At 39.6% G+C, this 20,627-nt stretch overlaps 1 protein-coding gene across 3 annotated transcripts in view; it reads left to right on the top strand.

The window, feature by feature from the left end:
• Positions 1-20,627, top strand: part of SNX27 (sorting nexin 27) — a 141,765-nt gene that overhangs the window by 75,082 nt on the left and 46,056 nt on the right. For all 3 annotated transcript variants that reach the window (XM_077156003.1, XM_077156001.1, XM_077156002.1), the window contains 2 exons: positions 15,614-15,692; positions 18,467-18,630. In XM_077156003.1, coding sequence (XP_077012118.1) covers positions 15,614-15,692; positions 18,467-18,630 — 243 coding nt within the window. The remainder of the gene's footprint in view (positions 1-15,613; positions 15,693-18,466; positions 18,631-20,627) is intronic.

Below are 20,627 nucleotides of genomic sequence, written 5' to 3'. Positions count from 1 at the left end.
GAGTTGTTATTTTTTGCTGGCGTCTAGGCATTTAATTACCTTTAATTAGGTTATTCTGGAGATTGCTTTCACTTCTTTTATCTAGGGTTTTCGTGCTGGATGAATTTGTTGTCTATCTGTTCTTTGACATTCCATTCACCTTTATCTGGACCTTTAGCTTAAGTTTTGTTTGACAGAGGAGAATTTTTCAGTTCTTGTTTTCTTGTTTCTTGCCCTGCTGGTGTGGTGCCTTTCCCCCACACACACTTAGGAGGGTCTACTTAGATATTATAGACCCCAGCCAGATTTTCCCAGACCAAACTGGCCTCCTATCAGGAGGAAAGAGTCACCTGCGTCAGTTTTCCCTGAGGATGAGACCCAGCAGGTTGAAAGACTTTCCTGTGAAGTCTCTGGACTCTGTTTTTCTTATCCTGTCCAGTATGTGGCGCTTGTCTGACTGCAGGTCCCACCAGCATAAGATGATGCAGTACCTTTAACTTTGGCAGACTCTCCCTGCTGGGCGCGTGGTGGAGACAGATGAGAGGTTGTAGGCTGATTTTAATGGCTTCAAATTACCAAGCCCTGGTGTCTGAATTCCTTGATGGAGGGATTCCACCTGGGTGGGGCTTCACCCCTCCCCTGGGGAAGGTACAAGCTCCAGACAAGCCCCCAAAAGAGCTCACTTCTACCTATGCGTGGGGCAGTTGCAGCCTGAAAATTCCTGCCACTGTATCCAGAGGCAATCAAGCCTTTGTAGATACACAGCCACAAAAACCTCTGTTTCCTTCTTTTTTTTCCCCCTTTGTTCTGTCAGTCCTGCCCCCTTGGGGCCGGGGCAAAAATGAGCAACCTCTGCTTTGATCAGGTTCACCTAAGCTTGGGGCCTATTTTTAGTAGCCAGAATTTATTAATTAGTTCCACAATTGGCGTTTGATTATGCCCAGTCCCTGCTGCTGGTAAAGTCCTTTCCTTTCCCCTCTGGGAAGTGGCCTGTGGGGGAGGGGCGCTGGCCGCCACAGCTTTGGGAACTCATGGTTCTGGGGGGGCTCGCAGCCGGTCCACGTGGTCCAAACTGGGGTACACTGTGTGTCTGGTCACTGACATGGCCCCAGGAGCTGTTCTGTGCTGTTTCTGGTTATTTAGTAGTTGTTCTCGATGACGAACTAAAATGCGCACGTTGTTAGCCGCCGTCTTGACCCAGCCTTCTATCTGTTCTTTGACGTTCAGTTCCACTTATTCTAGTCTCTAGCATAGGTTCTGTTTAACTGATCAGAATTTTTCAGTTCTTGTTTTTCTGTTTCTTGCCCAACCTATATACAGCCTTTTTTATTTTTTTATTTTTTTTTTTCCTGTTGATGTTTGGTTTTTTTGTTTTTTTTTTTTATTAATTAAAAAAGAATTAACAAAACAATTAGAGGGACTTCCGGAGAAGATGGCGGCTTAGTAAGACGCGCGGGTCTTAGTTCCTCCTCCAGAAAAGCAACTAAAGAAACAGAAACAATACAAAACAGCTCCCGGAGTCACGACAGAGACCAAAAAAGACAGCGTACCCCATTCTGGAACGGCTGAACGGGTAGGGAGAATCCACTGCAGTGAGATACCCGAGGGGCGCGCGTTTTCCCGGCCGGGGCGGCTGGCGTCTGGGGTCCCCTCCACGCACGTGGCTCCCCTGTCTGACTGGGAACATTGGATAGCCGGGCCCTCCCGTCACGCTTGGCGTCTCGGGCCAGCTGGGCAATTTGGACCGGCACTCCCCCAAGCCACGGCCAGCGACCCCCGCCTCCACGCGCGGTTTCCCGGGCCGACTGCCCCGCAGACAAACGACCGCCACGAGCGCCACCTACTGGGCAGGAAAAGAAAAACAGAGCCCAGAGATTCCACAGAAAAACCTTTCAACCAGCTGGGTCCCACACCCAGGGAGATCTGATCAAATGCCCAGACACCAGCAGAAGATAATGGATGACGCTCGGAAAATTGAAGATATGGCCCAATCAAAGGAACAAACCAATAGTTCAAATGAGATACAGGAGCTGAGACAACTAATGCTGAATATACGAACAGAAATGGAAAAACTCTTCAAAAACCAAATCAATAAATTGAGGGAGGACATGAAGAAGATATGGGCTGAACAAAAAGAAGAAATAGAAAATCTGAAAAAACAAATCACAGAACTTGTGGGAGTGAAGGACAAAGAAGAAAAAATGGAAAAAACAATGGATACCTACAATGGTAGATCTAAAGAGAGAGAAGCTACAATTAGTGAACTGGAGGATGGAACAACTGAATTACAAAAAGAAACAGAAACTATAGGGAAAAGAATGGAAAAACTTGAGCAGGGGATCAGGGAACTGAATGACAATATGAAGCGCACAAATATACGTGTTGTGGGTGTCCCAGAAGGAGAAGAGAAGGGAAAAGGAGGAGAAAAACTAATGGAAGAAATTATCACTGAAAATTTCCCAACTCTTATGAAAGACCTAAATATACAGATCCAAGAAGTGCAGCGCACCCCAAAGAGAATAGACCCAAATAGGCGTTCTCCAAGACACTTACTAGTTAGAATGTCAGAGGTCAAAGAGAAAGAGAGGATCTTGAAAGCAGCAAGAGAAAAACAATCTGTCACATACAAGGGAAACCCAATAAGACTATGTGTAGATTTCTCAGCAGAAACCATGGAAGCTAGAAGACAGTGGGATGATATATTTAAATCACTAAAAGAGAAAAACTGCCAACCAAGACTCCTATATCCAGCAAAATTGTCCTTCAAAAATGAAGGAGAAATTAAAACATTTATAGACAAAAAGTCAGTGAGAGAATTTGTGACCAAGAGACCAGCTCTGCAAGAAATACTAAAGGGAGCACTAGAGTCAGATACGAAAAGACAGAAGAGAGAGGTATGGAGTAAAGTGTAGAAAGAAGGAAAATCAGATATGATATATATAATACAAAAGCCAAAATGGTAGAGGAAAATATTATCCAAACAGTAATAACACTAAAAGTTAATGGACTGAATTTCCCAATCAAAAGACATAGAATGGCAGAATGGATTACGACCCAGCAATACCACTGCTAGGTATCTACTCAAAGGACTTAAGGGCAAAGACACAGACGGACATTTGCACACCAGTGTTTATAGCAGCATTATCTACAACTTCAAAGAGATGGAAACAGCCAAAATGCCCATCAACAGACGAGTGGCTAAACAAACTGTGGCGTATACCTACGATGGAATATTATGCAGCTTTAAGACAGACTAAACTTATGAAGCATGTAATAACATAGATGGACCTAGAGAACATTATGCTGAGTGAGTCTAGCCAAAAACTAAAGGACAAATACTGTATGGTCCCACTGATGTGAACCGACATTCGAGAATCAGCTTGGACTATATCATTGGTAACAGAGACCCGCAGGAGTTAGAAACAGGGTAAGATAATGGGTAATTGGAGCTGAAGGGATACAGACTGTGCAACAGGACTAGATAGAAAAACTCAAAAATGGACAGCACAATAATACCTAAGTGTAATGTAACTAGGTTGGAACACTGAATGAAGCTGCACCTGAAATATGGTTTTTTGTTTGTTTGTTTGTGTGTTTGTATCTTTTGTTTTTGTTTTTTTCTTTTTCCTTTTTATATACATATATATTATTAGTATTATTATTTTAATTCTCTTCTCTATATTAACATTCTATATCTTTTTCTGCTGTTTTGCTAGTTCTTTTCCTAAATCGATGCAAATGTACTAAGAAATGATGACCATACATCTATGTGATGATACTAAGAATTACTGAGTGCATGTGTAGAATGGAATGATTTCTAAATGTTGTGTTAATTTCTTTTCTTTTTTTTGATTAATAAAAAAATTTAAAAAAAAAAACAATTAGAAATCATTCCAATCTACATGTACAATCAGTAATTCTTAATAACATCACATAGTTGCATATTCATCATTTTTTAGTACATTTGCATCAATTTAGAAAAAGAAATAAAAAGACAACAGAATAAGAATTAAAACAATAATAGAAAGAAAAAAAAACAAAAAAAACAAAAACAAAAAACCTATACCTCACATGCAGCTTCATTCAGTGTTTTAACATAATTGCATTACAATTGGGTAGTATTGTGCTGTCCATTTCTGAGTTTTTATATCCAGTCCCGTTGTACAGTCTGTATCCCTTCATCTCCAATTATCCCTTCTCTTTTTTTTTTTTTTAATTAACGGAAAAAAAGAAATTAACCCAACATTTAGAGATCATACCATTCTACACATGCAATCATTAATTCTTAACATCATCACATAGATGCATGATCATCATTTCTTAGTACATTTGCATTGGTTTAGAAGAACTAGCAACATAACCGAAAAAGATATAGAATGTTAATATAGAGAAAAAAATAAAAGTAATAATAGTAAAATCAAAACAAAACAAAACAAAAACCTATAGCTCAGATGCAGCTTCATTCAGTGTTTTAACATGATTACTTTACAATTAGGTATTATTGTGCTGTCCATTTTTGAGTTTTTCTATCTAGTCCTGTTGCACAGTCTGTATCCCTTCAGCTTCAATTACCCATTGTCTTACCCTGTTTCTAACTCCTGCTGAACTCTGTTACCAATGACATATTTCAAGTTTATTCTCGAATGTCCGTTCACATCAGTGGGACCATACAGTATTTGTCCTTTAGTTTTTGGCTGGATTCACTCAGCATAATATTCTCTAGATCCATCCATGTTATTACATGGTTCATAAGTTTATCTTGTCTTAAAGCTGCATAATATTCCATCGTATGTATATACCACAGTTTGTTTAGCCACTCTTCTGTTGATGGAGATTTTGGCTGTTTCCATCTCTTTGCAATTGTAAATAATGCTGCTATAAACATTGGTGTGCAAATGTCCGTTTGTGTCTTTGCCCTTAAGTCCTTTGAGTAGATACCTAGCAATGGTATTGCTGGGTCGTATGGCAATTCTATATTCAGCTTTTTGAGGAACCGCCAAACTGCCTTCCACAGTGGTTGCACCCTTTGACATTCCCACCAACAGTGGATAAGTGTGCCTCTTTCTCCGCATCCTCTCCAGCACTTGTCATTTTCTGTTTTGTTGATAATGGCCATTCTGGTGGGTGTGAGATGATATCTCATTGTGGTTTTGATTTGCATTTCTCTAATGGCCAGGGACATTGAGCATCTCTTCATGTGCCTCTTGGCCATCCGTATTTCCTCTTCTGAGAGGTGTCTGTTCAAGTCTTTTTCCCATTTTGTAATTGGGTTGGCTGTCTTTTTGTTGTTGAGATGAACAATCTCTTTATAAATTCTGGATACTAGACCTTTATCTGATATATCATTTCCAAATATTGTCTCCCATTGTGAAGGCTGTCTTTCTACTTTCTTGATGAAGTTCTTTGATGCACAAAAGTGTTTAATTTTGAGGAGTTCCCATTTATTTATTTCCTTCTTCAGTGCTCTTGCTTTAGGTTTAAGGTCCATAAAACCGCCTCCAGTTGTAAGATCCATAAGATATCTCCCAACATTTTCCTCTAACTGTTTTATGGTCTTAGACCTAATGTTTAGATCTTTGATCCATTTTGAGTTAACTTTTGTATAGGGTGTGAGAGATGGGTCTTCTTTCATTCTTTTGCATATGGATATCCAGTTCTCTAGGCACCATTTATTGAAGAGACTGCTCTGTCCCAGGTGAGTTGGCTTGACTGCCTTATCAAAGATCAAATGTCCATAGATGAGAGGGTCTATATCTGAGCACTCTATTCGATTCCATTGGTCGATATATCTATCTTTATGCCAATACCATGCTGTTTTGACCACTGTGGCTTCATAATATGCCTTAAAGTCAGGCAGCGCGAGACCTCCAGCTTCGTTTTTTTTCCTCAAGATGTTTTTAGCAATTCTGGGCACCCTGCCCTTCCAGATAAATTTGCTTATTGGTTTTTCTATTTCTGAAAAATACGTTGTTGGGATTTTGATTGGTATTGCATTGAATCTGTAAATCAATTTAGGTAGGATTGACATCTTAACTATATTTAGTCTTCCAATCCATGAACACGGTATGCCCTTCCATCTGTTTAGGTCTTCTGTGATTTCTTTTAGCAGTTTTTTGTAGTTTTCTTTATATAGGTTTTTTGTCTCTTTAGTTAAATTTATTCCTAGGTATTTTATTCTTTTAGTTGCAATTGTAAATGGGATTCGTTTCTTGATTTCCCCCTCAGCTTGTTCATTACTAGTGTATAGAAATGCTACAGATTTTTGAATGTTGATCTTGTAACCTGCTACTTTGCTGTACTCATTTATTAGCTCTAGTAGTTTTGTTGTGGATTTTTCCGGGTTTTCGACGTATAGTATCATATCGTCTGCAAACAGTGATAGTTTTACTACTTCCTTTCCAATTTTGATGCCTTGTATTTCTTTTTCTTGTCTAATTGCTCTGGCTAGAACCTCCAACACAATGTTGAATAATAGTGGTGATAGTGGACATCCTTGTCTTGTTCCTGATCTTAGGGGGAAAGTTTTCAATTTTTCCCCATTGAGGATGATATTAGCTGTGGGTTTTTCATATATTCCCTCTATCATTTTAAGGAAGTTCCCTTGTATTCCTATCTTTTGAAGTGTTTTCAACAGGAAAGGATGTTGAATCTTGTCGAATGCCTTCTCTGCATCAATTGAGATGATCATGTGATTTTTCTGCTTTGATTTGTTGATATGGTGTATTACATTAATTGATTTTCTTATGTTGAACCATCCTTGCATACCTGGGATGAATCCTACTTGGTCATGATGTATAATTCTTTTAATGTGTTGTTGGATACGATTTGCTAGAATTTTATTGAGGATTTTTGCATCTGTATTCATTAGAGAGATTGGTCTGTAGTTTTCTTTTTTTGTGATATCTTTGCCTGGTTTTGGTATGAGGGTGATGTTGGCTTCATAGAATGAATTAGGTAGTTTTCCCTCCACTTCGATTTTTTTGAAGAGTTTGAAGAGAATTGGTACTAATTCTTTCTGAAACGTTTGGTAGAATTCACATGTGAAGCCATCTGGTCCTGGACTTTTCTTTTTAGGAAGCTTTTGAATGACTAATTCAATTTCTTTACTTGTGATTGGTTTGTTGAGGTCATCTATGTCTTCTTGAGTCAAAGTTGGTTGTTCATGTCTTTCCAGGAACCCGTCCATTTCCTCTAAATTGTTGTATTTATTAGCGTAAAGTTGTTCATAGTATCCTGTTATTACCTCCTTTATTTCTGTGAGGTCAGTAGTTATGTCTCCTCTTCCATTTCTGATCTTATTTATTTGCACCCTCTCTCTTCTTCTTTTTGTCAATCTTGCCAAGGGCCCATCAATCTTATTGGTTTTCTCATAGAACCAACTTCTGGCCTTATTGATTTTCTCTATTGTTTTCATGTTTTAATTTCATTTATTTGTGCTCTAATCTTTGTTATTTCTTTCCTTTTGCTTGCTTTGGGGTTAGCTTGCTGTTCTTTCTCCAGTTCTTCCAAATGGATAGTTAATTCCTGAATTTTTGCCTTTTCTTCTTTTCTGATATAGGCATTTAGAGCAATAAATTTCCCTCTTAGCACTGCCTTTGCTGCGTCCCATAAGTTTTGATATGTTGTGTTTTCATTTTCATTCGCCTCGAGGTATTTGCTAATTGCTCTTGCAATTTCTTCTTTGACCCAGTCGTTGTTTAGGAGTGTGTTGTTGAGCCTCCACGTATTTGTGAATTTTCTGGCACTCTGCCTATTATTGATTTCCAACATCATTCCTTTATGGTCCGAGAAAGTGTTGTGTAAGATTTCAATCTTTTTAAATTTGTTAAGACTTGCTTTGTGACCCAGCATATGGTCTATCTTTGAGAATGATCCATGAGCACTTGAGAAAAAGGTGTATCCTGCTGTTGTGGGATGTAATGTCCTATAAATGTCTATTAAGTCTAGTTCATTTATAGTAATATTCAGATTCTCTATTTCTTTGTTGATCCTCTGTCTAGATGTTCTGTCCCTTGATGAGAGTGGTGAGTTGAAGTCTCCAACTATTATGGTATATGAGTCTATTTCCCTTTTCAGTGTTTGCAGTATATTCCTCACGTATTTTGGGGCATTCTGATTCGGTGCGTAAATATTTATGATTGTTATGTCTTCTTGTTTAATTGTCCCTTTTATTAGTATATAGTGTCCTTCTTTGTCTCTTTTAACTGTTTTACATTTGAAGTCTAATTTGTTGGATATTAGTATAGCCACTCCTGCTCTTTTCTGGTTGTTATTTGCATGAAATATCTTTTCCCAACCTTTCACTTTCAACCTATGTTTATCTTTGGGTCTAAGATGTGTTTCCTGTAGACAGCATATAGAAGGATCCTGTTTTTTAATCCATTCTGCCAATCTATGTCTTTTGATTCGGGAATTCAGTCCATTGACATTTAGTGTTATTACTGTTTGGATAATATTTTCCTCTAACATTTTGCCTTTTGTATTATATATATCATATCTGATTTTCCTTCTTTCTACACTCTTTTCCATATCTCTCTCTTCTGTCTTTTTGTATCTGACTCTAGTGCTCCCTTTAGTATTTCTTGCAGAGCTGGTCTCTTGGTCACAAATTCTTTCAGTGACTTTTTGTGTGAGAATGTTTTAATTTCTCCCTCATTTTTGAAGGATAATTTTGCTGGATATAGGAGTCTTGGTTGGCAGTTTTTCTCTTTTAGTATTTTAAATATATCATCCCACTGTCTTCTAGCTTCCATGGTTTCTGCTGAGAAATCTACACATAGTCTTATTGGGTTTCCCTTGTATGTAATGGATTGTTTTTCTCTTGCTCGTTTCAAGATCTTCTCTTTCTCTTTGAGCTCTGACATTCTAACTAGTAAGTGTCTTGGAGAACGCCTATTTGTGTCTAATCTCTTTGGGGTGCGCTGCACTTCTTGGATCTGTAATTTTAGGTCTTTCATAAGAGTTGGGAAATTTTCAGTGATAATTTCTTCCATTAGTTTTTCTCCTCCTTTTCCCTTCTCTTCTCCTTCTGGGACACCCACAACACGTATATTTGTGCGGTTCATATTGTCCTTGAGTTCCCTGATACCCTGTTCAAATTTTTCCATTCTTTTCCCTATAGTTTCTGTTTCTTTTTGGAATTCAGATGTTCCATCCTCCAAATCACTAATTCTATCTTCTGTCTCTTTAAATCTATCATTGTAGCTATCCATTATTTTTTCTATGTTTGCTACTTTATCCTTCACTTCCATAAGTTCTGCGATTTGTTTTTTCAGTTATTCTATTTCTTCTTTATGTTCAGCCCATGTCCTCTTCATGTCCTCCCTCAATTTATCGATTTCATTTTTGAAGAGGTTTTCCATTTCTGTTCGTATATTCAGCATTAGTTGTCTCAGCTCTTGTGTCTCATTTGAGCTATTGGTTTGTTCCTTTGACTGAGCTATATTCTCAATCTTTTGAGCGTGGACAGTTATCTTCTGCTGCTGGCGTCTGGGCATTTATTCAGATTTCTCTTGGTGTTGGACCCAGCAAGGTTGTAATATTTTTCTGTGAAATCTCTGGGTTCTGTTTTTCTTATCCTGCCCAGTAGGTGGCGCTCGTGGCACACGTTTGCCTGCGGGTCCCACCAGTAAAAGGTGCTGTGGGACCTTAAACTTTGGAAAACTCTCGCCGTCCTGGGGGTTCGCTAGCCGAAGCGGCTTGAGCCGGCCCTCGGTCCGAACGCAGGGAGGGTTGCTGGTCGCCGCAGCCAGGGAAAGAGCCCGTCCGAATTTCCTAGTCGGCCCTGGGCAACAAGCGTGGCGGGAGGGCGCCAGCGGCAGCGGCCCGCCCGAGAGAGTGCACGTTCCCCGGGAGTCACGGGTTTGGAAGGGGCCTCCCCCACCCGTCACCGTTCTCCGAGGGCTGGGGATTTCCAATCCAATTCTCTCAGTTGGTCCGGGGGCTGCGCGTGGTGTGGGCGCCAGTCGCCTTGGTTTCAGGGGACCGCCTCTCCCATTCTCCCAGCCTGCCCGGGAAGGGGGAAGGGAGTAACTCCGGCCGCTTGCCACCCCGCCCGGTAAGGCCCACGCGCCTCGGCGATCTCACCCGAGCTGCTTCTCTCAGCCAGCCAGCCGTTCCAGGATGGGGTACACTGTCTTTTTTATCTCTGTTGTGGCTTTGGTCGCTTTCTGTATCGTTTCTACTCCCCTAGTAGGTGTCCTGGAGAAGAAACTAAGATCCGCGCGTCTTACTAAGCCGCCATCTTCCAGGAAGTCCTCAGCCTTTTTTATTTTGAGGAGGGTCTCAGAATCTTACCCAGTCAGATTTTCCCACACAAGACAGGCCCACATCTCAAGAGGAGATAGTAGCCAGTATCAGGTTTCCCTGAGGGTGCGGCCCAGCAGATTGTCTGACTTTCCTGTGCAGCCTCTAGACTCTGTGCTTTTCCTGTCCTGCCCGGCATGTGGTGCTTGTCGTCCCCCATCTCCCAACCAGCATAAAGCGATGTGGTGCCTTTAACTTCAGCAGAGTCTCCCTGCTGGAGTCATGAGATAGAGGTGAGGTAGCAGGCAGGCTTTGATTGCTTCTGTTTTCCAGCCCTTAGGGCCTGAATTCCTTGAAGAAGGGCCACTACTTGGGCTGGGCCCTGTCCCCTTTTTCTTGGACAAGATATACCCTTTAGGGAATTAATCCTTTCACCTGACTTCTTTGTCTCCTGGACATGCCTTAATTCTGCTCTTACCTGAGACAGTGCAGTTGCCTGGGAGTGCTTGCAGTTCTGTCTAATAAGCTGTTGATAAAAGCGAAAAAGAAAAAATTGTTTTCAGAGCCAGATGCCTGCTTCCTGGGTTTGCCAATGAAGAGCTTGAATTGGTATGTGGCTCTGTGTGTCCTCAGGCTCTATGTGACCCCTTTTCTTGGGATCCAGCCCTTTTCCATTTTGTGCTGTCCAACTCAAAAAACCCCTGGATGGTTTGTTTTTTCCCTCCTAGCCCATCCCCTCACCTCCAGGGCAAGAAGTTCCTTTAGTGCCACTCCAGTTTTATCTGTGTTTGGGGCCTGTTTTCAGTAGTCAGAATTTGTTAATTAATTCCACAGTCGGAGCTTGGTTTAGCTATGTTCTTACTACTCGTAGAGTCTGTTTCCTTTCCCTGGGGAAACCAGCCTGCCACACTTGTAGGGGAGGGGCACTGGCTTCTGTGGCTTGGGAGACTCCACCCACTCTAGTGTATGCTGTTTGTCCATTCACTGATTACCCCCACAGCAGTTGTTCTGTACAGTTCCTGGCTATTTACTAGCTGCTCTGGAGGACGAACTAAATTCTACACTTCACTGTGCTGCCATTTTGCTCAGCCTCCTCTCCTCTTCATTCTCTCTTTGGCTCTTTAGATCGAATGATTTCAGTAGTTTTTTCTTCAAGCTCATTGATTCTTCCTTTTGCCAGCTCCAATCTACTGTTGAACTCCTCTAGGTAATTTTTTATTTCTGTTACTGCGCTCTTTAGTTCTGTTTGATCCTTTTTTATAATTTCCAGCTCTCTGTTGTTATTCTCTTCATGTTCACCTGTCATTATCTTGTTTTCCTTTAGTTCTTTCTTCATGTTTGCCTTTAGCTCTTTGAGCATATTTAGGACCATTTTTGAGAAGTCTTTGTTTGGAATGTTCCAGATCTGGTCCTACTCAATGATGGCTTCTATTACTTTAGTCTCCTTTTGCCTGGGCCATCTCTTCCTTCTTCATATGCTTTATAATCTTTTGTTGAAACCTGGACATTTTGATATTTTAATGTGTTAGCTCTAGAATTTAGACTCTGAGGCATCATCCCTTAAGCTTGTATCCAAGAGCTTTCCTTGAATGCTAAGAGCTAACAAAAAAATAAAATAAAATAACAACGGGAAAAAGAAAATACCTTTCCTAGTCTTTGCAGACTGACCTAGGTATTGTACGGACTAATCCATACAATAAGTTTAGAGAATAGCTCCAGACCAAAGTGTTGGGGCCTTTCTGATCCTTTCTGTGCATGCACCTTGTCTTGTTTACACCACTTGGAATGACCCCTTTTCCTTAGGGGAACATTTCCTCACAATTCCAGGCACTGCACATACATCTTACATCCAGCAACCCCTTGCCCCAGGCAGCAGGACTTGATTGCTCATCCATAGTATTCTGTAGGAGAGTTTCATAAGCTGCCTTCTCCTTGCAGTGTAAGTTCTGGGATGTCCAGTCCCTTAGGTCACCACCAAACAGAGTAGGCCAGACATAGATGATCCCAGTGTGTGCACAAAGTTTATTCTGTTTTCTTCAGAACCATGAACAGCATTCTGCCCTGGGAGCATGGGCCAGCTCTGTGCTGAACCAGTAAGGAGTGGGGGAGAGGCCAGTCTGGGTGCCCCAAGTACTCTTTTTCTTGATTCAGTACTGGCCCTGTTATTGCAATCCTGTAACCATTTTCTGGAGCTTTGTGAAAGATGTTTCTGCCAGTTCTTGCTGTTTTTCAGAGCTTCAATGGGAGAATGGAGCCCTGAAGCATCTCACTCCACAGTCTTGAGTGGGAGGGTCAGTGGGTGGGGTTGCAGGGCCTTATGTAATTTTCATTTTCATTTATTTGTACACCGATTCTTTCAGTTTCTTTTTATTTGTCATGTTCAGACTTTGTTCCTAGAGGGAAGGACTGATAACTTGTTTAAGATGCTTCTGCTGTCCCAACATTTCGCTATTTTCATGTGGGTATTAATCATAGGAATTCTGAGGGTATGAAGATACCTGTGTCCCCAGCCTGAGTCATGGATCATCTGAAAAATTAGCAAAAATAATTTGTGAAGTATGAACAAAATTTACAAGTGAAAAAGTCCAAAAACCGAGAAATAGATCTTATTTGTTAACAGCGTCAATTAATATAGACTGAATGTGAGAGGCTGGGTATTTAGGAATTTATTTTCTTAATATTTGCTCTTATCAAGCACATTTCCTGTAAATGCTGTTAAAAAGACCTTTGTGTTCTAGCCAGAGCAATTAGACAAGAAAAAGAAATACAAGGCATCAAAATTGGAAAGGAAGAAGTAAAACTATCACTGTTTGCAGACGATATGATACTATACATCGAAAACCCGGAAAAATCCACAACAAAACTACTAGAGCTAATAAATGAGTACAGCAAAGTAGCAGGTTACAAGATCAACATTCAAAAATCTGTAGCATTTCTATACACTAGTAATGAACAAGCTGAGGGGGAAATCAAGAAACGAATCCCATTTACAATTGCAACTAAAAGAATAAAATACCTAGGAATAAATTTAACTAAAGAGACAAAAAACCTATATAAAGAAAACTACAAAAAACTGTTAAAAGAAATCACAGAAGACCTAAATAGATGGAAGGGCATACCGTGTTCATGGATTGGAAGACTAAATATAGTTAAGATGTCAGTCCTACCTAAATTGATTTACAGATTCAATGCAATACCAATCAAAATCCCAACAACGTATTTTTCAGAAATAGAAAAACCAATAAGCAAATTTATCTGGAAGGGCAGGGTGCCCCGAATTGCTAAAAGTATCTTGAGGAAAAAAAACAAAGCTGGAGGTCTCGCGATGTCGGACTTTAAGGCATATTATGAAGCCACAGTGGTCAAAACAGCATAGTATTGGCATAAAGATAGATATATCGACCAATGGAATCGAATAGAGTCCTCAGATATAGACCCTCTCATCTATGGACATCTGATCTTTGATAAGGTAGTCAAGCCAACTCACCTGGGACAGAACAGTCTCTTCAATAAATGGTGCCTAGAGAACTGGATATCCATATGCAAAAGAATGAAAGAAGACCCATATCTCACACCCTACACAAAAGTTAACTCAAAATGGATCAAAGATCTAAACATTAGGTCTAAGACCATAAAACAGTTAGAGGAAAATGTAGGGAGATATCTTATGAATCTTACAATTGGAGGCAGTTTTATGGACCTTAAACCTAAAGCAATAGCACTGAAGAAAGAATGAAATGGGAACTCCTCAAAATTAAACACTTTTGTGCATCAAAGAACTTCATCAAGAAAGCAGAAAGACAGCCTACACAATGGGAGACAATATTTGGAAATGACATATCAGATAAAGGTCTAGTATCCAGAATTTTATAAAGAGATTGTTCAACTCAACAACAAAAAGACAGCCAACCCAATTACAAAATGGGAAAAAGACTTGAACAGACACCTACCAGAAGAGGAAATACGGATGGCCAAGAGGCACATGAAGAGATGCTCAATGTCCCTGGCCATTAGAGAAATGCAAATCAAAACCACAATGAGATATCATCTCACACCCACCAGAATGGCCATTATCAACAAAACAGAAAATGACAAGTGCTGGAGAGGATGCGGTGAAAGAGGCACACTTATGCACTGTTGGTGGGAATGTCAAATGGTGCAACCACTGTGGAAGGCAGTTTGGCGGTTCCTCAAAAAGCTGAATATAGAATTGCCATACGACCCAGCAATACCATTGCTGGGAATCTACTCAAAGGAATTAAGGGCAAAAACTCAAACGGACATTTGCACACCAATGTTTATAGCAGCGTTATTTACAATTGCAAAGAGATGGAAACAGCCAAAATGTCCATCAACAGACGAGTGGCTAAACAAACTGTTCTATATACATACGATGGAATATTATGCAGCTTTAAGACAGGATAAACTTATGAAGCATGTAATAACATGGATGGACCTAGAGAACATTATGCTGAGTGAGTCTAGCCAAAAACTAAAAGACAAATACTGTATGGTCCCAATGATGTGAATCGACATTCGAGAATAAACTTGGAATATGTCATTGGTAACAGAGTCCAGCAGAAGTTAGAAACAGGGTAAGATAATGGGTAATTGGAGCTGAAGGGATACAGACGGTGCAACAGGACTAGATACAAAAACTCAAAAATGGACAGCACAATAATACCTAATTGTAAAGTAATCATGTTAAAACACTGAATGAAGCTGCATCTGAGCTATAGGTTTTTGTTTTGTTTTGTTTTATTTGTTTTTACTATTATTACTTTTATTTTTCTCTCTATATTAACATTCTATATCTTTTTCGGTTGTGTTGCTAGTTCTTCTAAACCGATGCAAATGTACTAAGAAACGATGATCATGCATCTATGTGATGATGTAAAGAATTACTGATTGCATATGTAGAATGGTATGATTTCTAAATGTTGGGTTAATTTCTTTTTTTCTGTTAATTATTAAAAAAAAAAAGTGTATAGGACTTCCAAAAAAAAAAAGACCTTTGTGGTTTCAAACAAAAGTTCGAGGAAAAAAAAAAAGGCACTTGTGGGATTGTGTCCTATTTCGGAGAGGAAATCTGATATTTAAGGAGAGACCATTATCAGCTTGTATTGGAGGGGAGAAATTCACATTTAGATATCATCATTGTTTGGGTTAAATATGGATATTTGCTCTCCTTTTTCTTTCACACGTACACACATGCCTGCATGTGGGCACACACAAAGATGGAGGACCACAGAGCGCGGTCTAGTGTATGTGAAGTCAGGTGGCAGAGCCCCTCGCCTCCCCTCGTCCTGCATGCTCACTCCTCATGACTCTGCCACAGCATCATCTGATTTATTTTCCTTTAAACTGATCTATCCTGGTTATATTTTAGGCTATTGCAGCAAAGGTTGGCATGGACAGTACAACGGTGAATTATTTTGCCTTATTTGAAGTGATCAATCATTCATTTGGTAAGTGCCAGAGGCTAATATTAAGTTTGTTTTGGGTTGTTTTTTTTCTAATACTATTAGAATGAAGCTCATTGAAGTTGTCAGACTAAAATTATTTGCCTAGAAAAGAAGAGCTTGAAGACAAGGGGAGATCCCACTTCTTAGAACTGTCTCCAGTAAGCAGACCAGAGAAATACCTTTAAGCTCGGGTCATTCGGTATCTTATCATTGTTGATAATAAGTTATACCCATAGTTGAATCAGATACGTTCATGAGGATCTTTTTAATCAGAGTAAGTTTAAAATTCATATGTTTCAATGAAACAACCTTAAAACATGGGGATTTTCTGTTTAGATTCAAGTTGTTAGTGTCCTGTATACTTCTGTAAAGATTTTAAAGAATAGCATTTTATTTTCAGAAGTTAGATATGCTGCTTAAAAGCATACGTTTACGTTTCCTCTTCTTAGGAAATCGTATTGCATGGTAAGAGAAAGTTTCTGTTGTATTTTTTTTTTCTCTTTTTGAATTTTATTAGGCTAATCAGATAATTTTTTTTTCAGTAGACAAAACTCAAATGTATTCATTCAGTTATTCATATCACAAATGCATATTTAGTATGTGCCAGTATATGATCTTGGAAAGTTAGTCCTTACCTTCTTGAAGTTTATAGTCTATAATATTATAGTATAGTCTAGACATTGTTAAATAAGCCCTCAAATGTACTTGTGAAGTGTTCTGAAAGAAAGGTACATGGCACTGTGGGAATAAACTGTGTGTGGATTACCTTTTGTTTTTTTATCATCACAATGAACTTTGTGTATGTGTGTGAAAAATAAAGTACCTATAAAAAAGCAATCAATTTCAAAGCACATCACAACAATTAGTTGTAGAACAGATTTCAGAATTTGGTATGGGTTACAATTCCACAATTTTAGATTTTTACTTCTAGCTGCTCTAAGATACTGGAGACTAAAAGAAATATCAATATACTGATCCAGCACTCATACTCATTTGTTAAACCCAACCTTCTCTGTATAACTCCACCATCCCCTTTGATCTTTCTCCCACTCTTTAGGGGTATTTGGACTGTGCCCATTCTAGCTTTTTCATGTTGGAAGGGGCTGACGATAATATGGGATAGGGAGATGGAACTAGTTGATGTTCTGGAAAGGCTGGCCCCTCTGCATTTCAGGACTTATCTTGTCCAGAGACCCATCTGAAGGTTGTAGGTTTCTGGAAAGTTACCCTAATTTATGGAGCCTTTGTAGAATCTTATATATTGCGCGAGGTGTTCTTTAGAATTGGCAGGTATGGTTTTGGGGGTTAGCAAGTTATGATCATAGCAGTGTCTAACTGAAGCTTGCATAGGAGTGACCTCCAGAGTAGCCCCTTGACTCCATTTGAACTCACCCAAGCACTGATAACCTTATTTGTTACACTTCTTTTCCCCCTTTTGGTCAGGGTGGCATTGTTGATCACATGGTGCCAGGGCCAGGTTCATCTTTGGGAGTCATCTCCCATGCTTTTGGGGAGACTTTCATCCCTGGATGTCAGGTCCCAAGTAGTGCAATCAATCTGCAAATGATTTCCCTTGCAGAGTTGGGCTTAGAGAGAGAGAAAGGCCACATGTGAGCAACAACAGAGGTCCTCCAGAAGTAACTCTTAGGCATACCTATAGGTAGGCTAAGCTTCTCCACTACATACATAAGCTTCACAAAAGTGTTGTATTTTATTTTATAAAAACTAGGAATCATGGTCACTTTGGTTGTTGAGACCCCAAAGAGGAGGATGTCTGGGGGTTTGCTCTGAATGATACATATTTCCTAGTTTATGGGTCTCCCCTACATATCACACACACAGGCTAAGAACGGAAGCAACATGGATAATATCACCTGATCAGACCTTCTTCATCCCAGAAAATGGTAGACGTGGGTCTCCTTATGGTCCTAGGTCAAGAGAGAATAACCTTCATTCCCCCCTTAAGCAGCCAAATCCCTATTATTTTTCTTTCTAACTTCCTACTGTCTGACAAGGCATATATAAATAATGTTGCAAAGGATTACTAGGAACCAGGACACTTGGATTATAATTTTATCCTTTTCTAAGCTTTGGTTTCACTTTCTATAAAATGGGAAATATTGAATCAGTCTTTTGTAGTGTTATAAAGTCAAGTAAATTTTAGAAAAAGAAATGTCTGAGCCCTTCCTAAGAAATACAGTGCAGAATTTAAAAGTAGTGGTATTTTAATCCCCCTTGCATTGTTAGAAAGAGAAGTAACCTTACTCAGAAGACACTTTTCACTTTGAAGAATGCCCTAGGGTTTGGGGGTCGGGGTGGGGAGAACCTTTCAGCTTTTAACAGCAAAAGTAGTTCATTGGGAATTGCCACGTGAGAGATTCTGAATGCACCATAGATGAGTAAGAGGGCAGGCTTGCTTTAAAGAAGTTCAGTGGCTATCAGCTATCAGCTGTAACTTATCAGATAATGAATCTGATAGTTTAACTGAATTTGGAGTTGGTGCTGTCTGCAGAGTCAGCCTATTAAGTGGAAGGCCTGTCATTGAGGTGATAGGTTCCAGTTAATTTAAAGCTCAGCTGGGCATAGTCATAGTTAGTGGAAATGGATTTGGCCAGACAAATCGTTTTTTTGTGTTCTCTCAGCAGAGCTCCTTGATATTTGGATCTCATTTGGTTAATGATAGCATACCATTCTCAATCTGCCTTATGCAGTTTATGCTGGGGAAATTCCTTATATATCTTTTTATTCTAGCTTTATTTGTTTTGTGTTTTCTTCAGTACGTAAACTGGCACCTAATGAATTTCCTCACAAACTCTACGTCCAGAATTATACATCAGCTGTGCCAGGCACCTGCCTGACAATTCGGAAATGGCTTTTTACCACAGAGGAAGAAGTCCTCTTAAATGACAATGACCTTGCCGTCACCTACTTCTTTCATCAGGTGGGTGAGTTGATCTTCCTGGAAAGGCCTGATTTCTTTTTTCTCTAGGGGATAATTTGCCAATTCAGTGTGGACCTTAGGTAAGTTGCTTTGCTCCCAGGTCTTACTTACACTGGAAAACTGTCCTATCACATTTCAGAAAAGATAAATAAGAAATGAAGTTTAAACTATTAAAGTTTTAAGTTTTAAATTTTAAATATTAAAAGTATTTTTAATCAACAGAAAATGGCCATTATGACCATACAGCTTTTCAAAAATGCTTCATCATTATTATGCATATGTGGAGTTAAAGCATGAAATAGTTCTCTAAGGTTTATTATGAAAAGTGGTAGATACTCCCTTTTACCCTCATCTTCCCCTACAGGCAAGCACTGGTACCTGTTTGTTTTTTGTTGTTGTTTATTTCGCTTTGTTTTATTTAGTATTTACCTCCGTGTCTCTATTATAACTTAGTTATATTGCTACTAGGTTTTTCAGATTCAAGCATCATTTCCTAATTTCCCATTATAGAAGTTGAGACTTTAGCTCCCTTTCCTCCTCCGTTCCCACCACATATGTGTACCTTTCAAATCTCCCCCATCCTCTTAATATTGTCAGATACGGCTATTTGTTAGTGTTCTAGTTTGCTAGCTCCTGGAATGTGATATATCAGAAATGGAATGGTTTTTTTAAAAAGGGAATTTAGTAAGTTGCTATTTTACAGTTCTAAGGCCAAGAAAATGTCCCAATTAAAGCAAGTCTATAAAAAATGTCCAGTCTAAGGCATTAGGGAAAGATACCTTGGTTCAAGAATGCCAGTGAAGTTCAGGGTTTCTCTCAACTGGAAAGGCACATGGTGGACATGGCGTGTCTGCTGGCTTTCTCTCCAGGCCTCTTGTTTCATGAAGCTTTCCCAGGGGCATGTTCCTTCTTCATCTCCAAAGGTTTCTAGTTGCATGGGCTCTCTCTTTCCTCGTGACTCTGCTCTGCTGCTCTCGGTCGTTCTGAAGCTTTCTCCAAAATGCTTCCTCTTTTAAAGGATTCCAGTAAACTAATCAAGACCCACCTGGCGTAGGTGGAGTCACCTCTCCCTCTCATCAACATTTAATACCCACAGTTGGGCGTGTCACAGCTCTGTGGAGATAACCTAATCAAGTTTCCAGCCTACATTGTTGAATAGGGACTAAAATAAACCATTACTCTCACAAGATTGATTAGGATTAAAGCATGGCTTTTCTAGGGTGCATAAATCCTTTCAAACCAGCACAGTTAGGTTAATATTTAATATTTCCATATTATGACTATAAATAATGAAATTTATAGCAGAGCCATTTGGTAAGCACTATCTTTATTTTTCACTTTCTTCACAGCATTTTGTTTTCCCTCAGTTAATTATTACTCTTCTTTTTCATTTGCTTCATTTTCCATGTACTTATAATTAATTCAGCTTCAGACTCTTTACAGGTTGTCGGAATCTCTTCTAAAGCCATTCAGACCCTTCAGGTATTCTGCCAACTTCCACATTCTGAAGAAGTCTCTCACGGAGGCTTTTGGCCTACCCCAGACTGAGCGGATGGCCCTCTCCTGGGCACAGCTGTCATTCTGCCCTTCGTCATTATTTTCTCCTGTGGGGACCTCGCATTACCAGTGAGGAAAGAGATCTCGGAGATCAGTTTTTAAATTTTCAATGTCTGAAAATGCCTTCATTCTGTCCTCACACCTGTTGGATTTTAGGATTGGGTATAGAACTCAAGGTTGAAAATTATTTTCCTTCAGAAATTTTGAGTAATTGCTATATTATCTTCTAGTTTTTAGCGTTGCTGTTGAGAAGTCGGTTTTAGTTTATAAGCTGCCAGAATGCAGTATACCAGAAATGGAACAGCTTTTAGAAAGGAGAATTTTCTAAGTTGCAAGTTTATAGTTCTAAGGCCATGGAAATGTTCAAACTAAGGCATCCAGGGAAAGATACGTTGATTTAATAAGGGCCGATGGGCCCAGAGCACCTCTGTCTGCTGGAA

This window comes from Tamandua tetradactyla, chromosome 4, assembly GCF_023851605.1.
Source record: "Tamandua tetradactyla isolate mTamTet1 chromosome 4, mTamTet1.pri, whole genome shotgun sequence".
NCBI lineage: Eukaryota > Metazoa > Chordata > Mammalia > Pilosa > Myrmecophagidae > Tamandua > Tamandua tetradactyla.
Note: the sequence above shows the minus strand (reverse complement) of the source record. Positions and strands in the feature narration are given on the sequence as shown.